Source organism: Terrapene carolina, unplaced genomic scaffold (assembly GCF_002925995.2).
Source record: "Terrapene carolina triunguis isolate 2854851 unplaced genomic scaffold, T_m_triunguis-2.0 Scaffold68, whole genome shotgun sequence".
NCBI lineage: Eukaryota > Metazoa > Chordata > Testudines > Emydidae > Terrapene > Terrapene triunguis.
This window is the reverse complement of record NW_020664419.1, coordinates 24,756,957-24,781,446: the sequence shown is the minus strand read 5'-3', so window position 1 is coordinate 24,781,446 and position 24,490 is coordinate 24,756,957. Positions and strand designations below refer to the sequence as shown.

At 44.3% G+C, this 24,490-nt stretch overlaps 1 protein-coding gene across 1 annotated transcript in view; it reads right to left on the bottom strand.

The window, feature by feature from the left end:
• Positions 1-24,150, bottom strand: part of CPNE8 (copine 8) — a 258,293-nt gene extending 234,143 nt beyond the window's left edge. The window contains exons 1-2 of the mRNA XM_029910832.1: positions 23,824-24,150; positions 2,883-2,923 (exon numbers count right to left, since the gene is read on the bottom strand). Coding sequence (XP_029766692.1) covers positions 2,883-2,923; positions 23,824-23,963 — 181 coding nt within the window. The 5' untranslated portion in view covers positions 23,964-24,150. The remainder of the gene's footprint in view (positions 1-2,882; positions 2,924-23,823) is intronic.
• Positions 24,151-24,490: the final 340 nt, after the last annotated feature.

Sequence of the window (24,490 nt, the reverse complement as noted above, 5' to 3'; positions counted from 1 at the left end):
GCTGCTGTCGTTCCGACTCAAGCCAAAGGCGGAAGAGAAGGAACTGGGGGACGGTTGACTGTGCACACTAGGTAACTGCTCAGAGCAGTGTAAGATGGCTGACGCATGTGCACGGCCAACCGGGCACTGCTACTACAAATCTCCGATTACAAACACAGGGTGCCAACACACCTAAAGTGGAGCACCCACAGGGACACGCCTTGAAGAAGAAGAAGAATTAGTACCATTATACAAGGCACTGGTGAGACCTCATTTGGAATACTGTGTGCAATTCTGGTCTCCCACGTTTAAGAAAAATGAATTCAAACTGGAACAGGTGCAGAGAAGGGCTACTCAGATGATCCGAGGAACGGAAAACCTAGTTTATAAGAGAAGACAAACAGCTTGACCTGTTTAGCCTAACCAAAAGAAGGCTGAGGGGAGATACGATTGCTCTTTATAAATATATCAGAGGGATAAATACCAGGGAGGAAAAGGAGTTATTTAAGTTAAGCATCAATGCGGACACAAGAACAAATGGATACAAACTGGCCATCAACAAATTTAGGCTCAAAATTAGGCAAAGGTTTCTAACCATTAGAGGAGTGAATTTCTGGAACAGCCTTCCCAGGGGAGTAGGGGAGTAGGCAAAAAACCTAACTGGGTTCAAGACTGAACTTGATAAGTTTATGGAGCAGATGGTATGATGGGACTGCCTACAAAGGAAGGTGGCCCATCAACGACTGCTTTTAGCAAATATCCCCAAATTGCCAGAGATGGGATACCGGATGAGGAGGGCTCTGAGTTACTACACAGAATTCTTTCCCAGATGTCTGCCTGGTGAGTATTGCCCACATGCTCAGGGTCTAAGTGATCGCCATATTTAGGGACGGGAAGGAATTTTTCCTTGGGTCAGGTTGGCAGAGACACTGCAACATGGGGCATGGGTCACTTGCAGAGTTAAACTAGTGTAAATGGTGAATTCTATGTAACTTGAAGTGTTTAAACCATGATTTGAGGACTTCAGTAACTCAGCCAGAGGTTAGGGGTCTATTACAGGAGTGAGTGGGTGAGATTCTATGGTCTGCAATGTGCAGGTCAGACTAGATCACATTTCTCAAATGTGGCTACCATGGCCGCATGTGGCCACCAGGGGCTTTTCTTGCAGCCACAGTCTCCTGGGCAGTGACTGGGGGGGGGGGGCGGCGGAGGAGGGGTCTTGACCACAAAAGTTGGAGGAGCAGACAGCTGGTGTGAGTTCTCCACCTTCCCAGGGGTGGTGGGGCTCAGGCTTCCAGCTTCAGCCCTGGTGTGGCAGGCGGCAGACTCTGGCCACATGTCGGCAGGCTCTGGCCACGGGCTCTGACCGTGGGGCTTTAGGCTCTGGGCTTTAGCTGCATAGTGGCAGTCTCCACTCCCAGGCCACTGGGCTTCAGGCTCCGGCCGCTGAGCTTCAGGCTCACACACCCCCCTGGCTCCTGCTGTTGCCTCAGTCCATCACCCCATCATCCTTGGCCCCCACTGCCTCCCATCTCCCCATCCAGGGCTTATATTTGCCCCCAGCTTGCTAGGGCTGAGTAAGTCTGCTGTGAAAAGTGATATTTGCATGTTTGTTCATATCACTTTTCACTGCCTCCCAGCTAGCTTACAAGTCTCTGCTGTGAAAAGTGGTATTAAACATACAAATATCACTTTTCACAGAACCAGACTTCCTAGCTAGCAAGTCTTAAAAAAAAACAAAAAAAAAAACAAAACAAAAAACAAAAGTTGCAACAAAAAAGCAAAAGAAACAACAACAAAAAGACAAGAACATGCAAAGCACCTTGTGTTTCTATTCTGTTTAGGTCCAGTAAAGAATAGACACAACTGTATGTTATTATTACTGAGTCTGAAAAAACATCCCAACATAAATAAATTACTAAGACTGGACATGTATATGCGCATATGTATTTGTTTTTCCTAAAGTTAATTAAATATTTTAGGAAAAATTGTCAAAGCGGCCACCAGCAAGAGTTGGTGGCCTCAGTGTACGGCCACCAAAAAATTTGTTCTGAGAACCCCAGGATTAGATGATCACGATGGTCTCTTCTGACTTTACAGTCTATGAGTAGAAAGTGTCCATGCTGGACCAAAGCCAAGAATTTCATGCCAAGGACAATCCTGCCAAAATCACGTTCAGGGACATGGTTCTCTGCACAGCTGCATTCTTACATTAGTCTAGGAATTGTCTATTGTCTTTCACATCTGCTCTTTGAGGGCTTACAACCAAGATGCCACATTGCCCAGTGACCCAAGGCATATTGATTTATCAACACAAATGTAAATGGCATTTATTTCTCATCTTTTGACTCTAGATTTAAGATTAATTCTATTCATTAGGAGCATTAGCAGAAAGAGGAGATTTTAAAAAGGTTTCTATATAGTTTGCATAGCAGCCTGGAAAAAGATGTGAAAAGAATATTTAAAAAAAAAAAAAAAAAAAAAAAAAACAACACATCTAAAGTTCTGCATTTATTACTTCCCAGCAAAAAAACAAACAATATTAACCTTAAATCTTCTTCAAAGGGACTAGATAGCTCAAGAAACTGGTAATGGGATATAGAACCTTTACAGTCTATGTCACTCATCGAAAATGTGGTTCACGTCAGTAGTAACAAAGTTATCAGTTAATGACTATTCAGTAGCCCATGTGAAATGAGTTCAGTAGTCTCAGTTCACTTCCTAACATACAACTGTCTACGTGACAAAAACCATATTCACAATTACACTATGTTAAGTCTCTGCTGAGGGGACAAGAACTGAATTGACTTAGAGGCTGAAATACCCTTGAGGTTTACTTGATATCTTTACGCTGCAGTTTATCCAGTGCAACAAATAAACATAATAAAATAATTTTTACTTACTTGGATCAGATTTTGAAAATGTGTCTCTGTCCAAAAGGTTTCTGTTAAAGAAAGACAGATAAATGACACTGCTACTAAAATAGAGAAAGAACATCTTAAAGAAAACAATGATAATTTCTTTCTGATTGAAAGCTTCTACAATGCATACATGATTAAAACAGTTTATTTAAGGAACATAAGGGGACACAGTTGGCTCTCCTCCATCTCTTATGCATATCAGAATTACTCAGAGCTAGTATTCTGCCAATCTCAAACTTCACACTTTTCAGTTTGTCACACAACTCTGATGCATGTAAACTGTGGGTTGTAGACTCAACTACCACACAGGGGAAGAGGCAGAACATTCAATCATTAAACATATATTTTTAAATTTAATGTCCCACAGGAACTGAAATAACTTTAAGCTGTCATGGTACTTTGCGAGTTTATTATTTCAGCTGTCAGCTAAAAATAAACCCCCCAAAATTTAGAACAAATCTTTCAAGTTGGGTAGACCTCTACCTAAACCAAACTTCTAGGCTCAACCTAATTTTTCAAGGCTAAAACAGTCTTTTGGCACTGGATCCCTCTAGTAAAGTGTTCTGTATCCAAGCTCTCATTTCATTACACTTGGTATCTTACCTACAAATGTGGTAATTGTGTAACTATACAGTTCACTATTGTTAACGAACTATCATTAATGCAAACTAGGAAACTTTTAGTTTATACCCGCAGCGTCCATATGGGGAGTTACAGAGCAGCACTTTGGTGCACACTGATTTTCACATCCCCTAGTCCCAATTGTTGGGCAGTGTAGAAATAGCATGGGTAAAAGAGGAACTGGTAAGTCAATCAATCAATCTTAATACTGCTCTACTGTTTCTTCTTTCAGGTTAAATAATTACATAGTTCTTCTAGTGTTGTATTTTGGCTGAAGTAACCAGTAAAAATTAAAATGGATTTTTTATTTTTGAGTAACAATGCTCCTCTTTCCTGTCTCTTATCCTAAACTCCCTCCAGTATTAGGCTTTGTAATAACATTCGGTCATTCTTAATTTATTCCATTAGGATTAAAATGAACACTATCCATATATGTATATTCAGATTGTAATTTCAGACATAATTACCATACTGGATCAGATGAGTGGCCCATCAAAGTTTAATACCCTATATTTGACAATGTCCAATACCAGCTGCTTCAGAAAAAGTTACAAGAAACTCTGTAATAACAATTATGGAGAAATCTGCCCCCCCAGGGAAAGTTTCCTCCTAACAGTTATACATGTCAAGACAAGCTATAGGAAAATGGCGTTAAGGTTGGGAGTACATATCAGTAAATAAAGTAAAATACATTACAGGTGTTTCAATTATCCCAAAAATCAAGTGTTATAAATCCCCCAAATTCACAATCAAATATAAAATAAATCCAAACATGTTGGGGTATGGAAATGCTTAATCAGGATACCAAACAAACAACCTTAGCTCTCCACTGTAGCAACGTTGTGCAATAGCTTTATGATTATGGCATTTTAGGTTTGTGGGCAGAGTTAAGGTCATCCGTTTCTATGCCATTCATTATTTTCACCATGTCTCCTCTTTTCATCTCAATTTTCTCAACTCATCTCCGAGCCGCTTCTATTTCTTCAGTAACCAGAACTGAACACAGTATTCTAGGGGAGGCTACATAACTGTTTTAATAAATTGAAGTCATATTTCCATAGCATTCTCTATTCCATTAAGTACATAGTCTAACATTTACTTGACTACTGTTGCACAGTGAGCAAAGGTCTTTATCAAACTGTCCATAAAGATGCAAGGCTTTTTTGTGAGTTAACAGACTTTGTTTAGAACCAGTAAGGTGTAAATATTCATAAAGTCTAATGCCAGAAAGGACTGCTGTGATCGAGTCTGACCTTCTGCATAACACAGGCCACAGAACTTCCCAAAACCAATTCCTATTTGAACTAGGCAGAGCATATCTTTTAGGAAAACATCCTATCTTGAGTTTAAAATTGCCAGTGATGAAAAATACTGTCCTCCTCTTTACCTCCCACCCCAAATTTTGGGTCATCTGCAAAATTTATTTAGTTATGATTTTTTGTTTTCTTCCAAGTCATTGATAAAATAAATTAAAGAGCACAGGGCCAAGAACTAATCGATGCGAGACCCCACTAGACATACAATCACTCAACGACAATTCCCCTTTTACAATTAAATTTTGAAACCGGTCAGTTATGCAGTTTTTAATCAATTTAATGTGTGCCATGTTCATGTTATATCGTTCTAATTTTTTAATCAAAATGTCATGCAGGATCAAGTCATATAGCCTACAGAATTCTAAATCTATTAATCTTTATCAACCAAACTTGATATCTTTTTTGATAAGATTGCAACTTAGACAGGATCTATTTTTACATAAACTCATGTTGATTGGCATTAAAGAATTAAAGGAGGGTAATGTAATTATCAGGCACTCCATTATTTTGCCTAGGATCACTGTCATGGTAACAGACCCATAATTACCCAAGTCATCTCATTTACCCTTTTTAAATACCTGGCACAACATTAACTTTCTTTTAGTCTTCTGGAACTTTCCTAGTGTTCCAAGATTTATCAGAAAAAAAAAATAATCAACATTAACAGTGAAGCAAGCTCCTCAGCCAACTTTTTAACTCTTGGATGCAAGATATCTGGACCCATTGATATTAAATGTCTAACTTTAGTATCTGCTATTCAACACCTTCCTGAGTTATTATTGGAATGGAAAGTGTTTCTTCCAGGGTGGATAAAAATCAATGATTATTTTAACAAAAAAAACAGATTTTTTTTATTTAAAATCGGATTTTTTGGATAAAATGCTTTTTGAGGAAAAACCTATCTAAAGACAGTTTTAATTAAGATACATTATAAAGATATCTCACCATGGAATAGGGATTATAAATTCTAATTCTATAGTATGAGACAATATATTCATGTAATGTTTAAGAAAAGTTTTGTAAATGAGTTCCAATAGTTCATGGATTAGGGACCCAATCTTATGGGGTTCCAGGGGCTTCTGTATAGATTAATCTTTCTATCTACTCAATGGGACTCAGTGTTCAACCTAGAAGATACCATCAGAGATGCTTAGTTTTGCAGTTCTCACACTGTGGATTTGTGTCTCCAAAGATAACATGCTTGTTAACAGCAAAAATGTTTTTAAATAAATAATATATAGAGGTGAGAAATAACAGGCCTCAACCCTATTGTCCCTCTGCAAATTTGTGTACACAGAGTCACTCTCTTACCTCTGTCTAAAAGTGCAAAGTTTCAAAAAGTTCAATGAATAGAAAATTGTTGGGGGCAGAATAGATCTGGACAAGGAGAAGAAGTCTGGAGATAAATGTGAGAAGGGAGGGACACGCAGTAGAAACAAAAGTGAAACTGTTTGAGCAGCATATTCCAGAAGTCTTGAGGTCTTTCTGAGTGTAGCCTTCGTTGATTTGAGATCTCCCATACCATTCTCTCACTAGAAGGTAAAACCTATAATGGCAGTAGGCCGTAAAAGAGACCCAGTTTGAGAATAAGAACCATTCAAGAAATATATGTTTGCTGATGATGTTTTAAAGAAAGTCACACCAGTGAAGTGGTGGCAGTCACTTAACACTTGGATTCGGAGACTGTTGAAGTGATAATCTCACTTTTAACAGCAGTAGCTTCTTCTGCCGGTGTAGAAAGAATATTTTCTTCCTTTGGACTAATTCATTCCAAATTGAGAAATGGTTTCGGTCCAGAAAATAAAAAATAAAAAAAAAAAAAACCCACACAGGAAAGCTTGTTCTTTTCCAGATTATGAACAAACAGGAAAAAGAAAGTGAAGACGACCAAGTTAGCTGCAGAAGCCAATATTTTAAGTTTCCCATGTTGACCTGGCTGACATAGTCCATTTAATTTTTGTTTTTAAATTTCATTTAACTATTTTAGTTAAACAATTTTAACAAAAACAAACCTGATTTTAAAAAACTTGAATGTTTAACTAAATTCAAATGCTTGTTTTGTTAAAATATTATATGTTTGCTGTTAAAGAAAAAAAAATCCAGAATACATAATGTTGTTGTTTTAGTTAAATAAAACAATTTAAATGTCTGTCTGGTGATGTTCTCCTCCTAATACAGCATGGCAAGAAAATCCTCCAAATATTAATGATTAACCTAAGATAGTTTACCTCCCAATGACTTCATAAATATCTGCTTCAATTACCCCTTTGCTAAATGAAATAACCAAACAATGATTCATTTTCTGATATAGCTGTAAAACTAATGTGAAAAGTTTCCAAAATAAATCACTTTAAAAATGTATAGTGTGTACCTTCTAAAAATGAAACCTATATCTATCTCTGAGTTGTGAAGAATATGTATTAAAGTTATAACAACCAACAAGAATGCACTTTTATGTTAATCATGGATTTCTACTCGAGTCTTCCTGACTAGTGAGTTAAATCAACTTGATTTAAATCAAATCCACCCGTTTCTTCATCATCATCTGATAGGACTACATCATCTGTTTCTCCTCTTCCCCCACCACAAAACAAATATTTATTAAACAATTCTGCCTTTTCATTATTGACTATTCTACAATTCCCCATGTAGTAATGGACCAACAAAATTCTTCCCAATACAATTTACAAACCCCTTCTTATTGTCCTTTACTCTGCTGGCCATAGATTGATCATGTCTACCCGACTGGGCCACACAGACAAAAATAGGTGGAGTATCACATCTTCAACTGGTATAGAGATCACCCTGGGGCTTAAGGATGAGACAGGTGCCCAGACACCTGCATCAGGCAGCAATGCACAAATCTAGAGGCAGAAGCTTAGGCACCTAGGGAACTTTTACAGCAGAAATCTAGCCGCAGATTGAATTTAAGCGCCTAAAGAGTTCTGCGGCAGCTTAGCAGGGGTTTTTACAGATCACAGCAGCACCTATTTCTGAGGTTTAGGAGCCTAAGTCCCATTGTGGATCTGGGACCTTGGGCACATTAATGTTGATAATTTAGATCAGGGGTAGGGAACCTATTTTCTATCGGGGCCATTGATCCACAGGGGGAAAAAAAGAGAAAAAAAAAAGGCAGGCGCAGGCCCCAAAGGCCCGGGGGGGGGGGAGGGGGAGAAGGTGGAGGCTTGGAGCTTCCCCTCGGCTCCAGGGTGGGGCCGGAGGGGTTCAGGGTGAAGGAGGGGGCTCTGGGCTGGGATTGGGGTGCAGGAGAGGGGTCCGGGCTGGGGTCAAGGGGTTTGGAGTGCAGGAGCGGGCTCAGGGCTTTTTGATCTTTGGGTCCTCTGGAGAATCCCTCTCAAAGGGATCAAAATCTCTCACCTTTGACTGAACCTGACTAAGAACAAGAAAGAGGAGTCAATCGTCAGGTCAGAAGAGAACTTGATGGCCGTAACCTGGCATAATCTCATATAGAGATACTTTAACGATTGACGTCTTTTCAGGCTTGGAGCATACGGAGAAATGTGTGGGGGTGAAATCTACAGATTTCTCAAAATTTGTGCCTTTTCTATGGCTCATCTTGAGGGGGATCCTGAACAGGAGGTTAAGTTGCTGGCTCAGGTAGCTTGAGAGAAATGAATTAATCCAATGAAGACCTCTAAGCCTTCACTAGGGAATAACTGATCTGAATCTTTTGATTCACAATATTTAAGAGGGAGAAAAGTTCTCCATCAACTGAGGACTAAAGTGAATATTTGTTTAATCTAGACAATCCTCAAAAGAAAGGTGTCATTTGTTTTGCAGGTTGGGAAGAAGTATCATGTTTATGGCCCAATGATGAAAATACTGAAAGGGAGAAGAAGAGAACCATCCACAATGGTTGCAGTAGGATACAAGGTCAGGAGGACAGAAGAGGGAGGGAGAGGGAGAACATCTGCATGGTTTGGATGTATGAGGTGCCAGCAGAAGAAAAAATGGGGCGGGTCAAAGGCATCTGAATAAAAGTTTTCTTGTTCTGTATAAGAGTAGTAATATAAAGCAGAAAGAACTATCTTAGTTATGCCATGCATAACTAGTGTATGTTCATTCTTAGTGAATGAAATTATGAACTTCACTGTAGTGTGACCTTAGTCAAACCAATAAAATAAAAACTGCTTACTCCCAAAATTGCTCAGCTATTAGAATCATACCACATTTAGCCTAAAACTTGAAGATATCACACTTGATTAAATCAGACTAGTATTCACTAATCCAGTCAGTTTCTGTAGCTAAGTATAAAATAAAAATCACTGATCCCTATGTTGTTTTATGTGGTTTAAGGGTAATTTATACATTATGCATGGACAAATTAAAAAACTGACCTAGAGTATAAAGGTAACATTTGTTTTAGCCTGATCAAGTTTACTCTAAAATTTAAAAATTTAGAAAAAAGCAATGAGAAACAATAAATACTAACTTCATCTCTGAAGAGTAGAGTTTTCCTCCTGTAACCTCACACACGACTTAAAATCCATTCACTCATAGCAAGTGAGAGCCCTCACCTTCTGCAGAATCTCAGGATTTCATTAAATATTAACCATCAGCTGAATATGGTGGTGCCATTTTCCCCATTGTCAATTTTCAGACTAGACACTTTAATACTCTCTTTGCTCACTAAACACGGATCAACAGGGGAAGAATCCTTCCCTTGTGTTTTGACAGAGGACTTACTGAGCATGAACTAGAAAATTATTTCTAAGAGCCTCCTTGTTATTTGCGTAAAATCAGACTCAGCCTTGAGTTCTATGGCCTGTATTATACAGAAGGTCAGACTAGAAGATCACAAATGGTCCTTTCTGATCTTGGGATCTATGAAAGAGGACAACTGTAGAATGATTCAGAATACTTTCCCATCAGAAAAGATAGTGGTGACATCCCCCAGGGCAGAGGTCTCAACCTTTTCCTTTCGGAGTCTCCCCCCGGCCCCCCAAAAAACCCATGCTATAAAAACTCCACGGCCCACCTGTGCCACAATAATTTTCTGCATATCAAAGCCAGGGCCGGCATTAGGAGGTAGCAAGCAGGGCAATTGCCTGGGGCCTCATGCCACAGGGCCCCCCCCCCCACAAAGCTACATTGCTTAGGCTTTGGCTTCAGCCCTGGGTGGTAGGACTCAGGACCCCAGACTTCAGCCTCATGCGCTGGGACTTCAGCTTTGTGCCTTGGGCCCCAGCGAGTCTAATGCTGGCCTTGCTTGGCAGCCCCCCTGAAACCTGCTCATGGCCCCCCAGGGGGCCCCAGACTCCTGGTTGAGAATCACTGCCCCAGGTACAAGGACTTTTGAAAAGCTGTGTCCCTTTAATTCTCCAGACCAGGGTTTCCTCTTACACTGCTCTGCTGGTGAAAAACAGCCTCTCCAGGCCCTGCTCACACAGCCATTAGCATATAAAGGCACACCCAGCAAAGTTACATGGATTCTCTCCCAGCCACTCATGAACTAATACAGGGGAACACCTCCATATCCCTCAGTCGCAGCACTGTACCCCAGAAACATGTGCCTTGTATTGTCCAGTTCCCTCACTGTGCAGTGCAAGCTCATTAATTAGTTCATCATTCCATCAAAGGGTAAAGAATATGTAACAGCCTTTGTTAACCTGAATAGAGATTCCCCAAACACATCAATCAAAACATATTAGTTTAGATAATCTCATTCTGTTTTATCTAAAAAGATAGCTTTTAAGTGATTATAAGTGATACAGGCATAAAAGGTTAGATTTGGTTACAAAAGAAATAAAATGATAAAATCGCAATCTAATTCCTAAGCTTCACCAAGCTAAGTAAAATGTGAAGCAAGCAACTTTCTCACCCCACCAGATGCTGCAGGCAGTTCACAATTCATACTAACTAGAAAACCTTCCAGTTAAGACTCTCTCTTCCACAGTTCAATAATGCTACTCTTTGTCTTCCAAACAATCTTACTTCCAGGTGTTGAGATGAGAGAGGAGTGAGGTAATTTGTGTGTTGGGGTATAAAAAGGGAAAAAACACACAACTCCTCATGCTGGAAAAATCCTTGCTGTGTCAAGGGGTTAGGCAGTTCCATTGCCTATGTGCCCCTGCAATCAGTCCTTCATATGAATTGCAAATTCTTGCTTGCACCTTCTGGGTACATGAGTTGACAGTCAAGGCCTTTATTACTTCTGAGGTACTAGTCAGTGGGCATTTCCCAGACTCACAATACGTTTCAGTAACAAACCTATAGCAAAATCTCATAACTCCATATACCGTGTTGAGGCACAAGTTTTAACAGGACAACAATGTTAAGCAAATTATGACTTTTCAGATGATACCTCACAAGGCATACTTTGTACAAAATATATCATAACCATATAAAAATTGTGAATATGGCGATTACAGGGTATTATTTTGAGGTACAGCATGTTACAGTAGTACACTGGCTGTGAAGGCTAGACAGCTAGCCATCGGATTAAACATTTTAAAATGTTAATATTAAAATAGAGAGACAAGAGGGGGTGAGGTAATATCTTTTACTGGACCAACCTCTGTTGGTGAGAGACAAGCTTTCAAGCTTCACAGAGCTCTTATTCAGGTCTGGGAAACTTATCCAGTGTCACAGCTAAATACAAGGTGGAACAGATTGTTTAGTGTAAGTACTTCACTTTAAATGGACTCTCACAGTATGTGTTAAGTGGCCCGTTAACACCCCTCCAGTCTTAGGTCTGGTCTATACTACAGACCAACTTCACTATAACTACATCTCTCAAGGATGTGAAAAATCCACACCCCTGAGAGACACAAGCTACGTCTACATTACGGATCTTAAAGCAGCACAGCTGTACTGTTGTAAGGTCTCCCATATAGCCAGTCTATGCCGGCAGGAGAGAGCTGTCCTGCTGGCATAATTAAATCACCCCCAATGAACAGCAGAGGCTATGTTGGCATGAGAACATCTCCCGCCGATATAGTGCTGTCCACATCAGCACTTTTGTTGGTGAAACTTAGGTCGGTCAGGGGTGTAGCAAGGTGAAGGATTCACTCCCAGTACAAGACACAGGAGATTACCATTTTGAGCCAGTGATAGAACACAGCACTGAGGTTCAAACAGCAAAATCCCATCTCCGGCCCTGTATCAAAGGATCACAGCACAGTGGTTGGTTTCAGAACCCTCAGTGGGCCCACTGGAGTATCAAGCTGTAGGCACTGAGAAACTAGATGAGCCTGGAATCCCAAATCTCTCTCCACACCTTCACTCCCTGTGGTGGAAGGGAAAGGCATATGCTCGGTTACTGTGCAAGTCCCACCCGCACAAAAGGTCACTGCACATGGGCATTAGTGTTCAGTATGATTGCCAGGCAGAAGGCGCATGACAGAGAGGTGCCAGCTGGCAAAGAGTTTACTATTTTGGATCAGCAACTCGTATCAGACCTGACAATCTCACTACACCTAACACATTGCTTTCATGATATTTTTACACAAATAGCGTACTACGACAATACTGTTGGGATCCAAGCCTTTTGTTTATTATAGCAAATGAACAATCAAAACAAATGATAAACTGCTGGAGTAAGTTAATGAAGTCACCTTGGATAAAGGTGTTAGCTAAATTAATTAATTATTAATAAAATAATACTACATGCCTCCCATATTCTGTGTTAATTCATTGAAGAACAATACAAAATAACACAAATCTCAAATTGAAACGGAACAGTCGAATATAAAAATTTAGATGCACAAATTTTCAATTTTGTTTCAATTAAAAAAAATAAAAATAAAAAAGACTCCAAACATTGATTTAAGTCTCAGTTCTAAACAAATTCATCAATATGCCAGTTTCTATGGCAATACCATTATTATGCCACCTTACTTCTGCAGCTGCTGCTCTCTGGCCACCCAGCTCTAAAGGCAGAGAGGTGGTAAAGGTAGCCAGTGACGGGTTTACAATGACTCCATGGAGCCGGGCCCATGCTCAGAAGGGGCCCCAGCCTGCTCCACTTGCACTGCGCCCCGAGACCCCGCTGGCTCCCCCCACCCACCACTTGCTCCTCTCGACCTGCCCGCCAACTGACAGAGGGCTCCTCTCTGCCTCCTGGCCCCACCCCCTGCTCCTCTCAGCCCCCTGGCCGGACCCCAGTGCACCTCCGGCTTTGGGCAGTCTCTGCTTCCTACCACCTGTGCCCCACCTGTCTCCCCGGAGCTGAGCCGCCTGGGACTGGTGCAGAAGCCTGGCCAGTCTCAGTCAGGTGGCGGAGGTGGGGCAAGAAGACAATGTGGGGGGCCTGACTGGGCCCCTCCAGGCAAGTGCGTCTTGAGGGAGACTGGCCGGGGCAGGACCTGGCCAGGTTGATCACGCCACTCCCGAGGGGGCGGAACAATTCCCCGCCCTGGGACCAGCCCTGGCTGTGCTGCCAGCTCAACCCAGCAGTCACCTCCCAGCAGGCTGGTGAGTGCGGCTGAGAGGCAGGGTGTGGGGGAGTGGGTCTCTTGGGAGTCGGGGCAGGGCTGTGAAGGGGCAGGGAAGATCTGTGTGTTGGGTCACTAGGCAGTGGGGGTTCTGTGGGGGGTGCTGGGCAGTTGTGGTGGGGCTGTAGTCAGGGGTGGTGTTGTGCAGGGCGCTGTGCATTTGTGGGTAGGTCTGGGGGGGCGCTGGACATAGTGGGTCGGGGGGGGGGCTCTGGCCACAGGGAGTCGGGGGGGTGTTAAGCAGGGAGGGAGCTGTGTGGTGTGGCATGGGCCTGCCCCCGAGGGGAAGGGGCATGCTGGCAGCACAGGGCCAGGAAGGCCACTGTGCATCTGGCAACTGCCGGTTTGTAAATAGTGCCTTGGCACTGGGCAGAGCGGGGCCGCCCCTGCCATGCCAGGCAGCATTGGCTCTGGCTGGCCCCTCGCTCTGGGGACTGACCTCCCCACACCATGCTCCATTGCCTCCATGGGGGCCCACAAATATGTCTGGCGCCAGACCCATAAAAGGTTAATCCAGCCCTGTGCATGGTATTGCCCCGCTGCAGGGCTCTACCCCTACCGCTTTTCCCCCCTCATTTTTCTACACCCTCGGCTTTGCGCCCTTGGCGGCTGCCCTGCTTGCCATGTCCTGATTATGGCCCTGAGTACTGTACTGTAGTTGGGATCCAGGGACTAGGGTTGTTATAGCTGAAGGTTCGTAATAATAATGAAGGATGTTACAGCAATCATGTACTGTATTGTAAGGTATCAAATGAAAGCCGGTGACACACTGGTCACCATAATCATTGTGAGATGCATGTATGGATGGTGTGTGAGGAGTTGTGTATTCCTACTAAAAATATGCTTTCAAACTATGTAACCTGGCAGAGTTGACTGACAAGTTCTCTGCTAGAATGGATGATTTAAAGATTTTTTTTTTTTTTTTTTTGAAAAACCTGTTTAAAATGAAATCTGAATGCAATATAAAATATGTTAAGGTTTAAACTTATTAATGTCTTAAAACATTTACATATAAATATGTTGAATCCATGAGCCTCTACCAAAAACTGAGTTAAAAGCTGCTTTTCTTTCTAATCTGTTAAAGAAATCAGGGAGGGTGAGAATCAAACTTTTTGAGGTCAAGCTTTATAAATATGGCACAATAGGTCATGTACTGTATTAAAGCTTTGATCCTGGGGAGACCCAAGGCCTGTTCTACTGGGTACAGGAGACTGGCAAAGTTACCACAGGCATTGGGATCTGGCCGCTGACTCCAGAAGACATCATCATGCATCTCATCAGATTCATCCACAGAGCCCACCAAGGTGGTCTCATACGGCTATTGTATAGCTACTCCCTACCTGAGCTCTAATTTGCCCAGTTCTCAAATAATGAGTATTTATGATTCCACCCATCATAGAAACTTACTCTCCAGCCCATGTATCCAAAACATTTAAGGTTGTTTTGTTTAATAAAAATAAATTTTATATGCTGTTGTGTGTTTAAGATCCAGTTACCATCCTAATATAGCTGGACACAAAGCATGAGCAAAAAGTGAATTATCTAGTAAATAAGCAACATACAGTAACTCCTCGCTTAACACTGTAGTTATGTTCCTGAAAAATGTGACTTTAAGCAAAATGATGTTAAGTGAATCCAATTTCCCCAGAAGAATTAATGTAAATAGGGGGGGTTAGGTTCCAGGGAAATTTTTTTCACCAGACATATATCTATAGATATAGATACACACACAGTATAAGTTTTAAACAAACAATTTAATACTGTACACAGCAATGATGATTGTGAAGCTTGTTTGAGGTGGTGGAGTCAGAGGATGGAAGAGGGTGGGATGTTTCCCAGGGAATGCCTTACTGCTAAATGATGAACTAGCACTCGGCTGAGCCCTCAAGGGTTAACACATTGTTGTTAATCTAGGCCTGGTCTACACCGGGGGGAGGGGGGGAGAGAAGAGAGAAATCAATCTAAATTACGCAACTTCAGCTACGTGAATAATGTAGCTGAAGTTGACGTACTTAGACCTACTTCACTGCAGTGAGTCGACTGCTGCCACTCCCTCATCGACTATGCCTGCGCCTCTCACGGTGGTGGCGTACAGGAGTCGACAGGAGAGCGCTCGGGGGGTCGATTTATCACGTCTAGACTAGATGCGATAAATCGACCCCTACTCGATCGATGGTTGCCCACCGATCTGGCAGGTAGTGTAGACATACCCGTAGCCTCACACTCTACAAGGCAGCACGAATGGAGGGAGGGGAGACAGCATGGCAGAGAGAGAAACACACCCTGTTTCAGAGAGAGAGAGAGAGAGATGCGCATTGCCCCTTTAAATACGCTGACACCACTCTAAGTAAATTGCCTTTTTATGTAGATCAGGAAGTTGAGACAGCAGCTGCACCAAGCAAGCTCCCTCCGTCATGAGCCCTGTCATGTCCCCACCCTGATCTATATGGAGAAGGGGTAAGCGGGGGGGCAGGGGGACACCCTGACATTAGCTCCTCTCTTCCCCCAACCCCCCGCACAGCAAGCAGGAGGCTCCCGGGAGCAGCTCCAAGGCAGAGGGCAGGAGCAGCACATGGCAGTGGGGGGAGGGACAGCTGAACTGCAGGCAATTGGTAGCCTGCTGGGCGGCTGCCGCACAGGGAACTTAGGGGAGCGGATAGGGGGGCTGCCGGTCCACCCTGGTTCCAAGCCCCCACCAGATAGCTCCAACAGGCTGCTTTTCCTGCAAGCACTGGACAAAGCAGGTGGCTGCCAAACAAGGTTATAAGGGAGCATTGTACAACTTTAAATGAGCATGTTCTCTAATTGATCAGCAACGTAACAACGAAACATTAACCGGGACGACTTTAACTGAGGAGTTACTGTATTTTCCAACATGCTTAAAAGGTACAATTAAAAGAATCTGAAATTAAGCTAAATAAATTACTTAAATGAATGTATATTGTTATAGTGTGCTCTCCTAGATGGCAAAAAGATATACCAAATCTAGTATAAAAGTTCTATTTAGCTGCAACTCAACATGTTTTAATGGTTATATCAACTGAGAAGAAAACACCTTTCTTTAGAAAAAAACTGATTAAAATCAATGATTTAAATAGAGCAAAGTGTGGGGCAGGCCCCCCTAGGAGGGTGTGGAGGAATGTCCAGGGGGGCATGGCAGGGCCCAGGCCAGCCTCACAGGAGCAGGGAGGGAGCACCACCCAGCCCCTCCCTGGCCTCAGCTCCCGGCCCTGTCCCCAGCCTCTGCACCACTCCACTCCCAGTCCCGTGCTAGCCTCCAGCCTCAGCTCCATTCCCAGTCCAAGGACGAGGCAGGGGCAAAGCCAGGAGCAGAGCCGGACCTGGCCGTGGGCCCGGCCGCCAATCCTCACCACAGCCCGGCTGCAGCTCCACTCCCGCCTCCAGCTGCTGCCCCAGCCTCAGCCTCCTTACCCCAGTCCGTCCTTACCCATATGCAAAGTACGCAGCTGCGTAGGGCACCAGGAAATTTGGGGCACCAAATTTCCTGGTGCCCTGCGCAGCTGCATGCTGCTCCAGCCCCTGCCCCGCCTCTTCCCTCCCCTGCTCTGCCCCAGCCCAGCCCCGCTCCCATTCCACTAAGGAGTGCAGCAGGTTTGGGCCTTCACTCACCGGCGGTGGGAAATGCAGCGACCTGGCCCCAGTCGCGCCGCCGGTGAGTGCTGGTTCCCCCCACCCCCCAAGCCAGCCCCGCCCCCACCCCGCAGAGGCCTGGGGCCAGCCCCACACACCCCTCCTGCGGAGGCCTGGGGCCCCACACACCCCTCCTGCGGAGGGGGGGTTGTGTAGGGCCCCAGAATAGCTAGGGACAGCCTTGCCTGGTCCGCATCCCTCCCTCTCCCCGCAAGCCGTGGCCCTGCCTCTTGCCCCAGCTCGGGAGGTGGGGACACGACAGGGGTAAGGCAGGGGCGCAACCCTCAAAATTTGTGGACTGCTGAAATAGAGGATTTCCACTTGATGATTTGAATCATGATTTAAAATCGCCTTGATTTAAATCAATCCACCCTGTTTTCTGCCAGACAAAGCACCTATCTATTCACCTATCCCTGACTCTTATGGGTAAATTAACTATAGTAAACAAAACACAATGGGAGCTACATCTGCATTCTAAGTCAATATAAGGATGTTAAGTCAACATGGAAAGATGCTGGAAACTAAACCACAGGGGGGTTGTCCTGTCCCTGAGGTGCAAAGACAATCAACTCTGGGGTGTAATAGGAAGGCAAAAGGACCCCTGTTTTATCCTGCATCTGGGGACTAATTGGACAGTGCAGCAATTACATTCATGAAAATGGGATCTCAACGAGGGTTTGGCTGAAAGCACGTTTGGGGAAGACAGACGTCTTTAGACAAGGGCTCAGCCTGTTAAAATTAAGTTTAGACTATAAGAAGCAGGTTATACCTTTTGTTTTATTTGTAACCTGGTGTTCTGACTATCCTTGCTTACGATCTCATACGTCTTAATCTATTAATAACTTTATATTTGTTTATTTGGGCATAAGCTTTCGTGGGTAAAAACCCACTTCTTCAGATGCATGGAGTGAAAATTACAGATACTGGCATAAATATACTGCCAGTCTTTAAGGTGCCACCAGACTCCTCATTGTTTTTGTGGATTCAGACTAACAGGGCTACCCCTCTGATACTTAATATTTGTTTTCACTATAAACAGATTACAGTGCTGCATTGTTATATTGGAGATTATACTCAGCTGAATCGAACAAGCTTGTGTTCCTTTGGGGACGGCTTATCTGGTAATTTCTGTGAGTGTCCAGTGGATCACGGCTAGATACTACAGAGGGACACTTATGGGGAACTTCGGAACTGGGTTAACTTAGTGTTAACTTGCAAGGCAAACTGAGGCCTGGCGTAAATTCAGAGAAGAGTGCTTAAAATGTGAGCATAGGCATAGTCTTACAATTGTTGGAGGAGCAAGAAGTAAAAATATTTTTCTTTCTATTATTGATTTGCATTATCATAATGCCTAGCCTAGGAGCCCTCTGTGTTTGTGAAGTGCCTAGTAAAACAGGATCTTGGTCCATGACAACTATTCAGTGTCAAATAATTAAGGAAAGGACCAGAGTTTCTGTGAACATAATAGAGCACAGTATATCTGTGGGTTTCTAATCCATGGAGACTCTAGAAGTCTGCAGGTGCTGGCAGGGGGATCTATTCAGGAAGCACCAAAACAATTGTGCTTTTAACTTTAGATACTGACTTCCATAGTTTTAAATACTTGGGGGTTTTAGTGATGTGTTTAATGTTTGTGTTGGGATTAAATGTGATCTATAAGTAACTTATAGATGGATTTGTTTAGTTGTGATGTTACATATATTAAGAAGAACTTATTTGTGGTGCATTTCCATTTGTGAAATATGGTGCATCTGGTGTATAGCTGATGAACTGCATTGAAAAGCCATGTCTAGCGAGGTCCGGGGGCAGGAGATGAGGATGACATCATTGACCTACTCTACATAAGGGAGTGCACCACCTCAACAGCCTCAGTTCCTTTGCTACTGTCGCAGAGAGCAAATGGAACTCACCTTTGTTACCTCAGGCTAGCTCTTCCCTTAATCTGATTTTAATACTTTCTTGTAAACGTGAGTTGAGTAATATAGGATAGTTTAGTATAGAGCCTTCCCTTGTCCTGGGAGCCATTGACCGCTCACCAAGACTTCATGGGGCCTATACTCACATTTTATATCCATAAAAATTAGATGAAATATTGTAGACAAAAAAAGAAATAATTGCAAAATCAATGCCAAGAGATGAGCCAGTTTATCCACAAGTGTCTGGATTTCGCCAGGGCTGTAGCAAGTCTTATGATGAAGCAAGACACTCCAGTCATCTGACATATTTGAGTGCTGCCTCAGGGGAAAAAAAGTCCTCCAATTGGCTGTCTGCCCCACCTGTCCACTTCATGGGGCAGAACAACCAATCGGAGCTGCTAAAGAAAGAGCTCTTACCCCCCACTCCCTCTCGCCACCAGTGACAATGGCTGAGAAAGGAGAGGGAAGGGGGGGGGGGGAGAAAACACTCAGAAGCTCAGTTCGACTCCAGTCCCTCATCCCCTCCTGGAACAATGGGGATGGCTCCTCTGGTCCTCCCCCCACTCACTGCAACATGCAGCTTGGGAACAGTATAAAGGGGTGCAGAGCCTCTGGAGCTAATACTCCCCATCGCCCCAGCCTGGAAGGGGGAGAAGGGGACCCGGCTGTAGTCCCCACTCCCAGGCCTAGGAGAGGGAAGTGAAAAACCCCAGGAAGAGCAGAAATGAGGTAGAGGGCAGAACTGATGGGGTGGGACGTTGAATTGATGGAGAGGCTAGGAGGCAGAACTTATGGACATTGGGGCTACAAATGAGCAGAACTGATGCAGGAATTGGGGGAAGGAGGGGCAGGATTAATCGCTGGACAGGGGACAGACAGATGTAGGGGTGAGAGCTCCTGCACAGGGTTGCCAACTTTCTAATCACACAAAACGGAACACCGTAACCCTTCCCCTTCCCCGAGGTCCCGCCCCCCACTCACTCCATCCCCCTCCCCCAACCTTCGCTCTCCCCCACTTTCACTCACTCATTTTCACCAGGCTTAGGCAGTGGGTTGGGGTTCCGGTAAGGGCTCCAGCTGGGAGTGCAGACTCCGGGGTGGAGCGAGAAATTACGGGTTCAAGATGCAGGAGGGGGCTCTGGGCTGAGGCAGGGGGTTAGGGTATGGGAGTGGGTATGGGCTCTGGGGTGGAGTCTGAAATGAAGGGTTCAGGATAAGGGAGGGTGCTCCGGGCAGGGGTATGGGCTCTGGAATGAAGGGTTCAGGGTGCAGGAGGGGCTCTGGGCTGACTGGTGAGACTGACGGGTTCAGAGTGTGGGAGGGGGCTCCGGGCTGGGGTTGGGGTGCAGGAGGGTGAGGGCTCCAGCTGGGGGTGCTGGCTCTGAGGTAGGACCAGGGATGAGGAGTTCCAGGTGCAGGAGGAGGCTCCGGGCTGGGGCCAAGGGGAGCTGTGCAGAGCCAGGTTGGGAGCCTGCCAGCCCCACACCAACTGGACTTTAACAGCCTGGTCAGCGGTGCTGACCGGAGCCACCAGGGTCCCTTTTCAACCAGGTGTTCCGGTGGAAAACTGGATACCTGGCAAACTTACTCCTGCAGCCAGGGCCAAAAATCACCTTACCAAATAAATTTGGGACATTGGGCAACACCAATTGTCACACATGCGTGTGATAGGCAGAGGGAATTCAAAAATCAAAAGACAGATCAGAAAAAAAAAAAACCACACACACACCCCCAAAATACACTATATTATCTTTTAAAAAAAAAAAAAAAACCTTGGGGGGGAAAACAAAAAATCACATGGTTTGTGGTTTCTTGAGTGGTCTAACTCATTTTTTAATCTCTTGAGGTCAGAAATACTACTTTCATTTAATGTGTGAACATAGTTTTATTATTAACTCCAATTTACTGATGAGGAAACTGAAGCACCAAGTGACTTCCACAGGTCACAGAGTGAATTATTGGTGAAGTCAGGAAGAGAACCCATGTTGCTTGACTCCTTGTCTATTAATGTAACTAGTAGACCACATTGCGTGCATTGACAGCCCAGTTACACCAGTGAGCAAATGATAAATGGACTAGTGTTGTATGGTTCCTACAGACATCCAAAAAGGAAGTAGAAAATGTAGCTGGAATATAAGAACAGATAAGCACAAACTAATGCTCTATTAGCTGATAATCAGTATTAGAACCAGTATTAGCACTAGATTATAAGGAAGTATGAAATAATTATATAATTTAAGATATTGTACTACAGTATAAATGAAGGCAGAAATTTTCTAAAAACAAATGTAATTTCTAATTACTGAACTGAAGCATTTATTGCTGTATCTGGCAGTTTATTCTTCTGTCCATATTGCATATTTGTATTAGAATGCTATCTCTTTTGGGGTTTTAGCCAATAAATGTGTACACAGATGAGTCATAATCATGTGTTATTCATTAGTGTCTTTCCTAAAGTCATTCATTTTCCATCTTGATATTAATACATGTTTCTGCTGCCAATCAAAAAAAGTGCAGTTTACCATTTGCATTATAAAGGAAATTCCCTTAGGGAATTCCCATATATTTAGACATTAACATTTGACAAGTAAGACCTAACACAGGAATGAAGAGGAGGAGCTGGGAGGAGTGAATAGTCAAATGAGAAGCCAGTTTTGTTTGAACAACCTTGTTTTTCTTTCTGTTGCATGAACCCATGGAATGTTTTGTTTTCCTTTGTCTAGCTACGGCATGTACAGAGACATGAACACCCATATTTTAGCCAATCATATTAGGTGAGTTATAGTATTTAAATAACTTCTTGATTGACTAATTATTAAAAAAAACACTAGTATATCTCAATCAGCTAGATTTGGCTATATTGTTTTATATCAGTACTATTTTCTTCAACACTCAAGTTTCATAACAATACTGTTTTATTTATTGCCAAGTTATAGTACTGAAAATCTGAAATAAAATATAAAAAAGTAAACCAGCAATCTGAATTGAAGAGGTGTTCTCTTATTACACACAAAAAACTGAGTCAAAAAGTATAAAATACCACAAAATGACAGATATCACAGCATTTACTTACCAAATCCAACCCTAAAACTAAAGCTCCTGAACCCTAGAGCCTGTTTTTCTCTAAACAATAACATGCCTTGTGTGGTGTCCAGTTTCCCTTTGGGTGCTATTTAGAAACTCTGTGGTGACTTCTAGAAAGTCAATATTCTGAGGCGTCACAAACTGTCAAAATTTCAATATACAAAAAACTCCATCCCAAAAGGAAGAATATTTACAGTCTTCAAACCAACCCCCATTAAATAAGTTCATCCCTCTTCTACATAGTAAGTGGGGGACATCAGCCTTTTTTATTATTATTTGTATTACAGACAGTGGCTAGGGAACCTAATCAATTTATACAGTGCTGTACAAAAAATTAACAAGAAGGCCATCCCCTTCCAAGACACCTTGTAATTTTAGATTAAGAAAAGAGGCAATAGGCGACTTAAACAAAAGTATTGGTGGAGGAAGTGGACAACCTAATAATAAACAAGCACGTTTTGCGGGGGGGGGGGGGGGGGGGGAATGGGCGTGTTAGCTTTTCATCTGCCTAGCCATTAGGAAGTCGAGGATTATTGTGCTTCTCATTGATTTATCCTTGTTTCGATGTGTTCCCCTTATCAAACAGCTACGAGGTTTACTTCGGGGAAGGGAGTTCAGGAGCAGCCGTTCTGTTTTGTAAACCACTGAAGGAGTGGCAGTGGTAACCTCGGCACCTCTGAAGCAACAGAGAGGATACAGCCCAGGACATTTTAGTAGTACAGTATGTCACTGGCAATGGCTCAGCAAACTGTTTCGTTTCGCAACAGGAAACAACAATTAAAGCTGCCAAATACACCAGCTACGGCGGCTGCTGTTCTACAGTCGATTAGGCAGTTTTAAGGAGATTTCTAAATATTAGGGAGAGGGTCTCATAGCACACAAAGCAAAAATTCTTCATCCTTAGAGGGGGAAAATCTTTGCCAAACTTAGAACATTCTACTTGCCCTCACGCACCCAGGCCGAGTAAATTTTGATGAGCAATTGAAATATCATTAGTTAGGGTTTTTTTAGTTACCATCAACATCATAGTCAAGGATGGACGGAGTGTGTGACTGGACTGTTAAGGTTTTGAAACCGTTTTACAAGGTTCTTTTAAACAATGTCTTGACAGGGGTTGTCCCTCCTCTCCGCATCGCATGAGACCTGGGGACAGGTCTGAGGATAAGTGTCAGCCAGACTGAGGAAATGCTCCTTGACCACAGAAACCCAACTCGAGTCTGTCTCTCTCTCTCCTCCAGTGAAAGGTTTGGAACCGATCTGGTTTGGACGCCTGCATCACACGCAGCCCTCCCACGAGGAAATAATTTGGGGCGGTAGCCCAGGCTGCCACACCGTTTTGGTACGGGGAATCCCCCATCTACTATTTCTCTATGTATTTGCCATCACTCCCTGCGTAGCCTGTAACACCAGAGCCAATCGGAGGTTCCCAGGAAGGGAAGGAGCCTGTTACTAGATTTTGGTGTCTGAATACCCACCCCTCGGCATGAGGATTTACCAACTTCTCCCAGCTGGAACATTCCCAGAGGAAACGGATGAGCCAAGTCGCTCCAGAAAGCACTTGCGAAAAGGAACCGAAAACAACTCTCCTTTGTACGGTCCCCAGCGCTCAGGGATTTCACTCCGCCTGCTCCCCAAGTCCCCGTCCTGCCCTCCCCACCCCACGGGGGAAGGGTCGGGACCCTCCGCCCACACAGCTCATCACAGGGAGAGTGGAGCGCACACCCCAGCCCGAGAAACCACAAGGGGGCTGGATCAGACACGTCGCCCCTCCATCCCATCCTCCTAGGGCACCAGAGGGGGAGCTGGGGCTTTCACACCCGACACGCCACGCAAGGCAGCACCCCCGGGTGCCCCGCACCGTCTAACCCCGCTCGCTTACCTGCAGGACACAGACAGCTCCACCTTGGTGGCCGGGATGCTAGCGCTGAACGAGTTAAATTCCCCCACAGACGCCATATTCCCGAACCTGCCACCGCAGTCCAGCTTCGGCTGCCCCGACTGCTTATCAGGTCCGAACATGGGGCAGGGCGGGGCGTAAGAGGCGTCGCTAACGGGAGCTCACTACCGCCGCTACTACTGCTGGCCACTAACTGACTGGGTGGAACCGCTGGGCTGAGCTCAAACTGCTGCACGCGGTCGGGAAACGCCGACTGAGCGAGACTAGAGCGCGACCGGTGACGTCACCACGGGCAAAACCCGCGCGTGACACTAACCCCAACCTGGGGCCCCACGAGTGACCAACGGTCTCCAACGTACCCGGGCCGCGCGAGCGGAACGTTCCCTGCCCCGCGCAGGGTGAACGGGAGCGTTCCCTGCCCCGCGTGGCGCCAGCCGGGGATTGGAACATGAGCCGCCCCGGCGGCGGGAGCTGTAGGGAACCTGCGCCACGAGTTGGGGAGGGTGGGGGAGAAATAGCACCTTACCCGCCCTGGGAGCGCCGGGACACGTGTACAGCGGCCCCTGGTGGGGGACTGCGTCAAGTGAAGCCTCCTGCGGCCAAACATCTGGCGGCTACCTCGAGCCGTGAGCCGGTGTGGGGCAGGCGC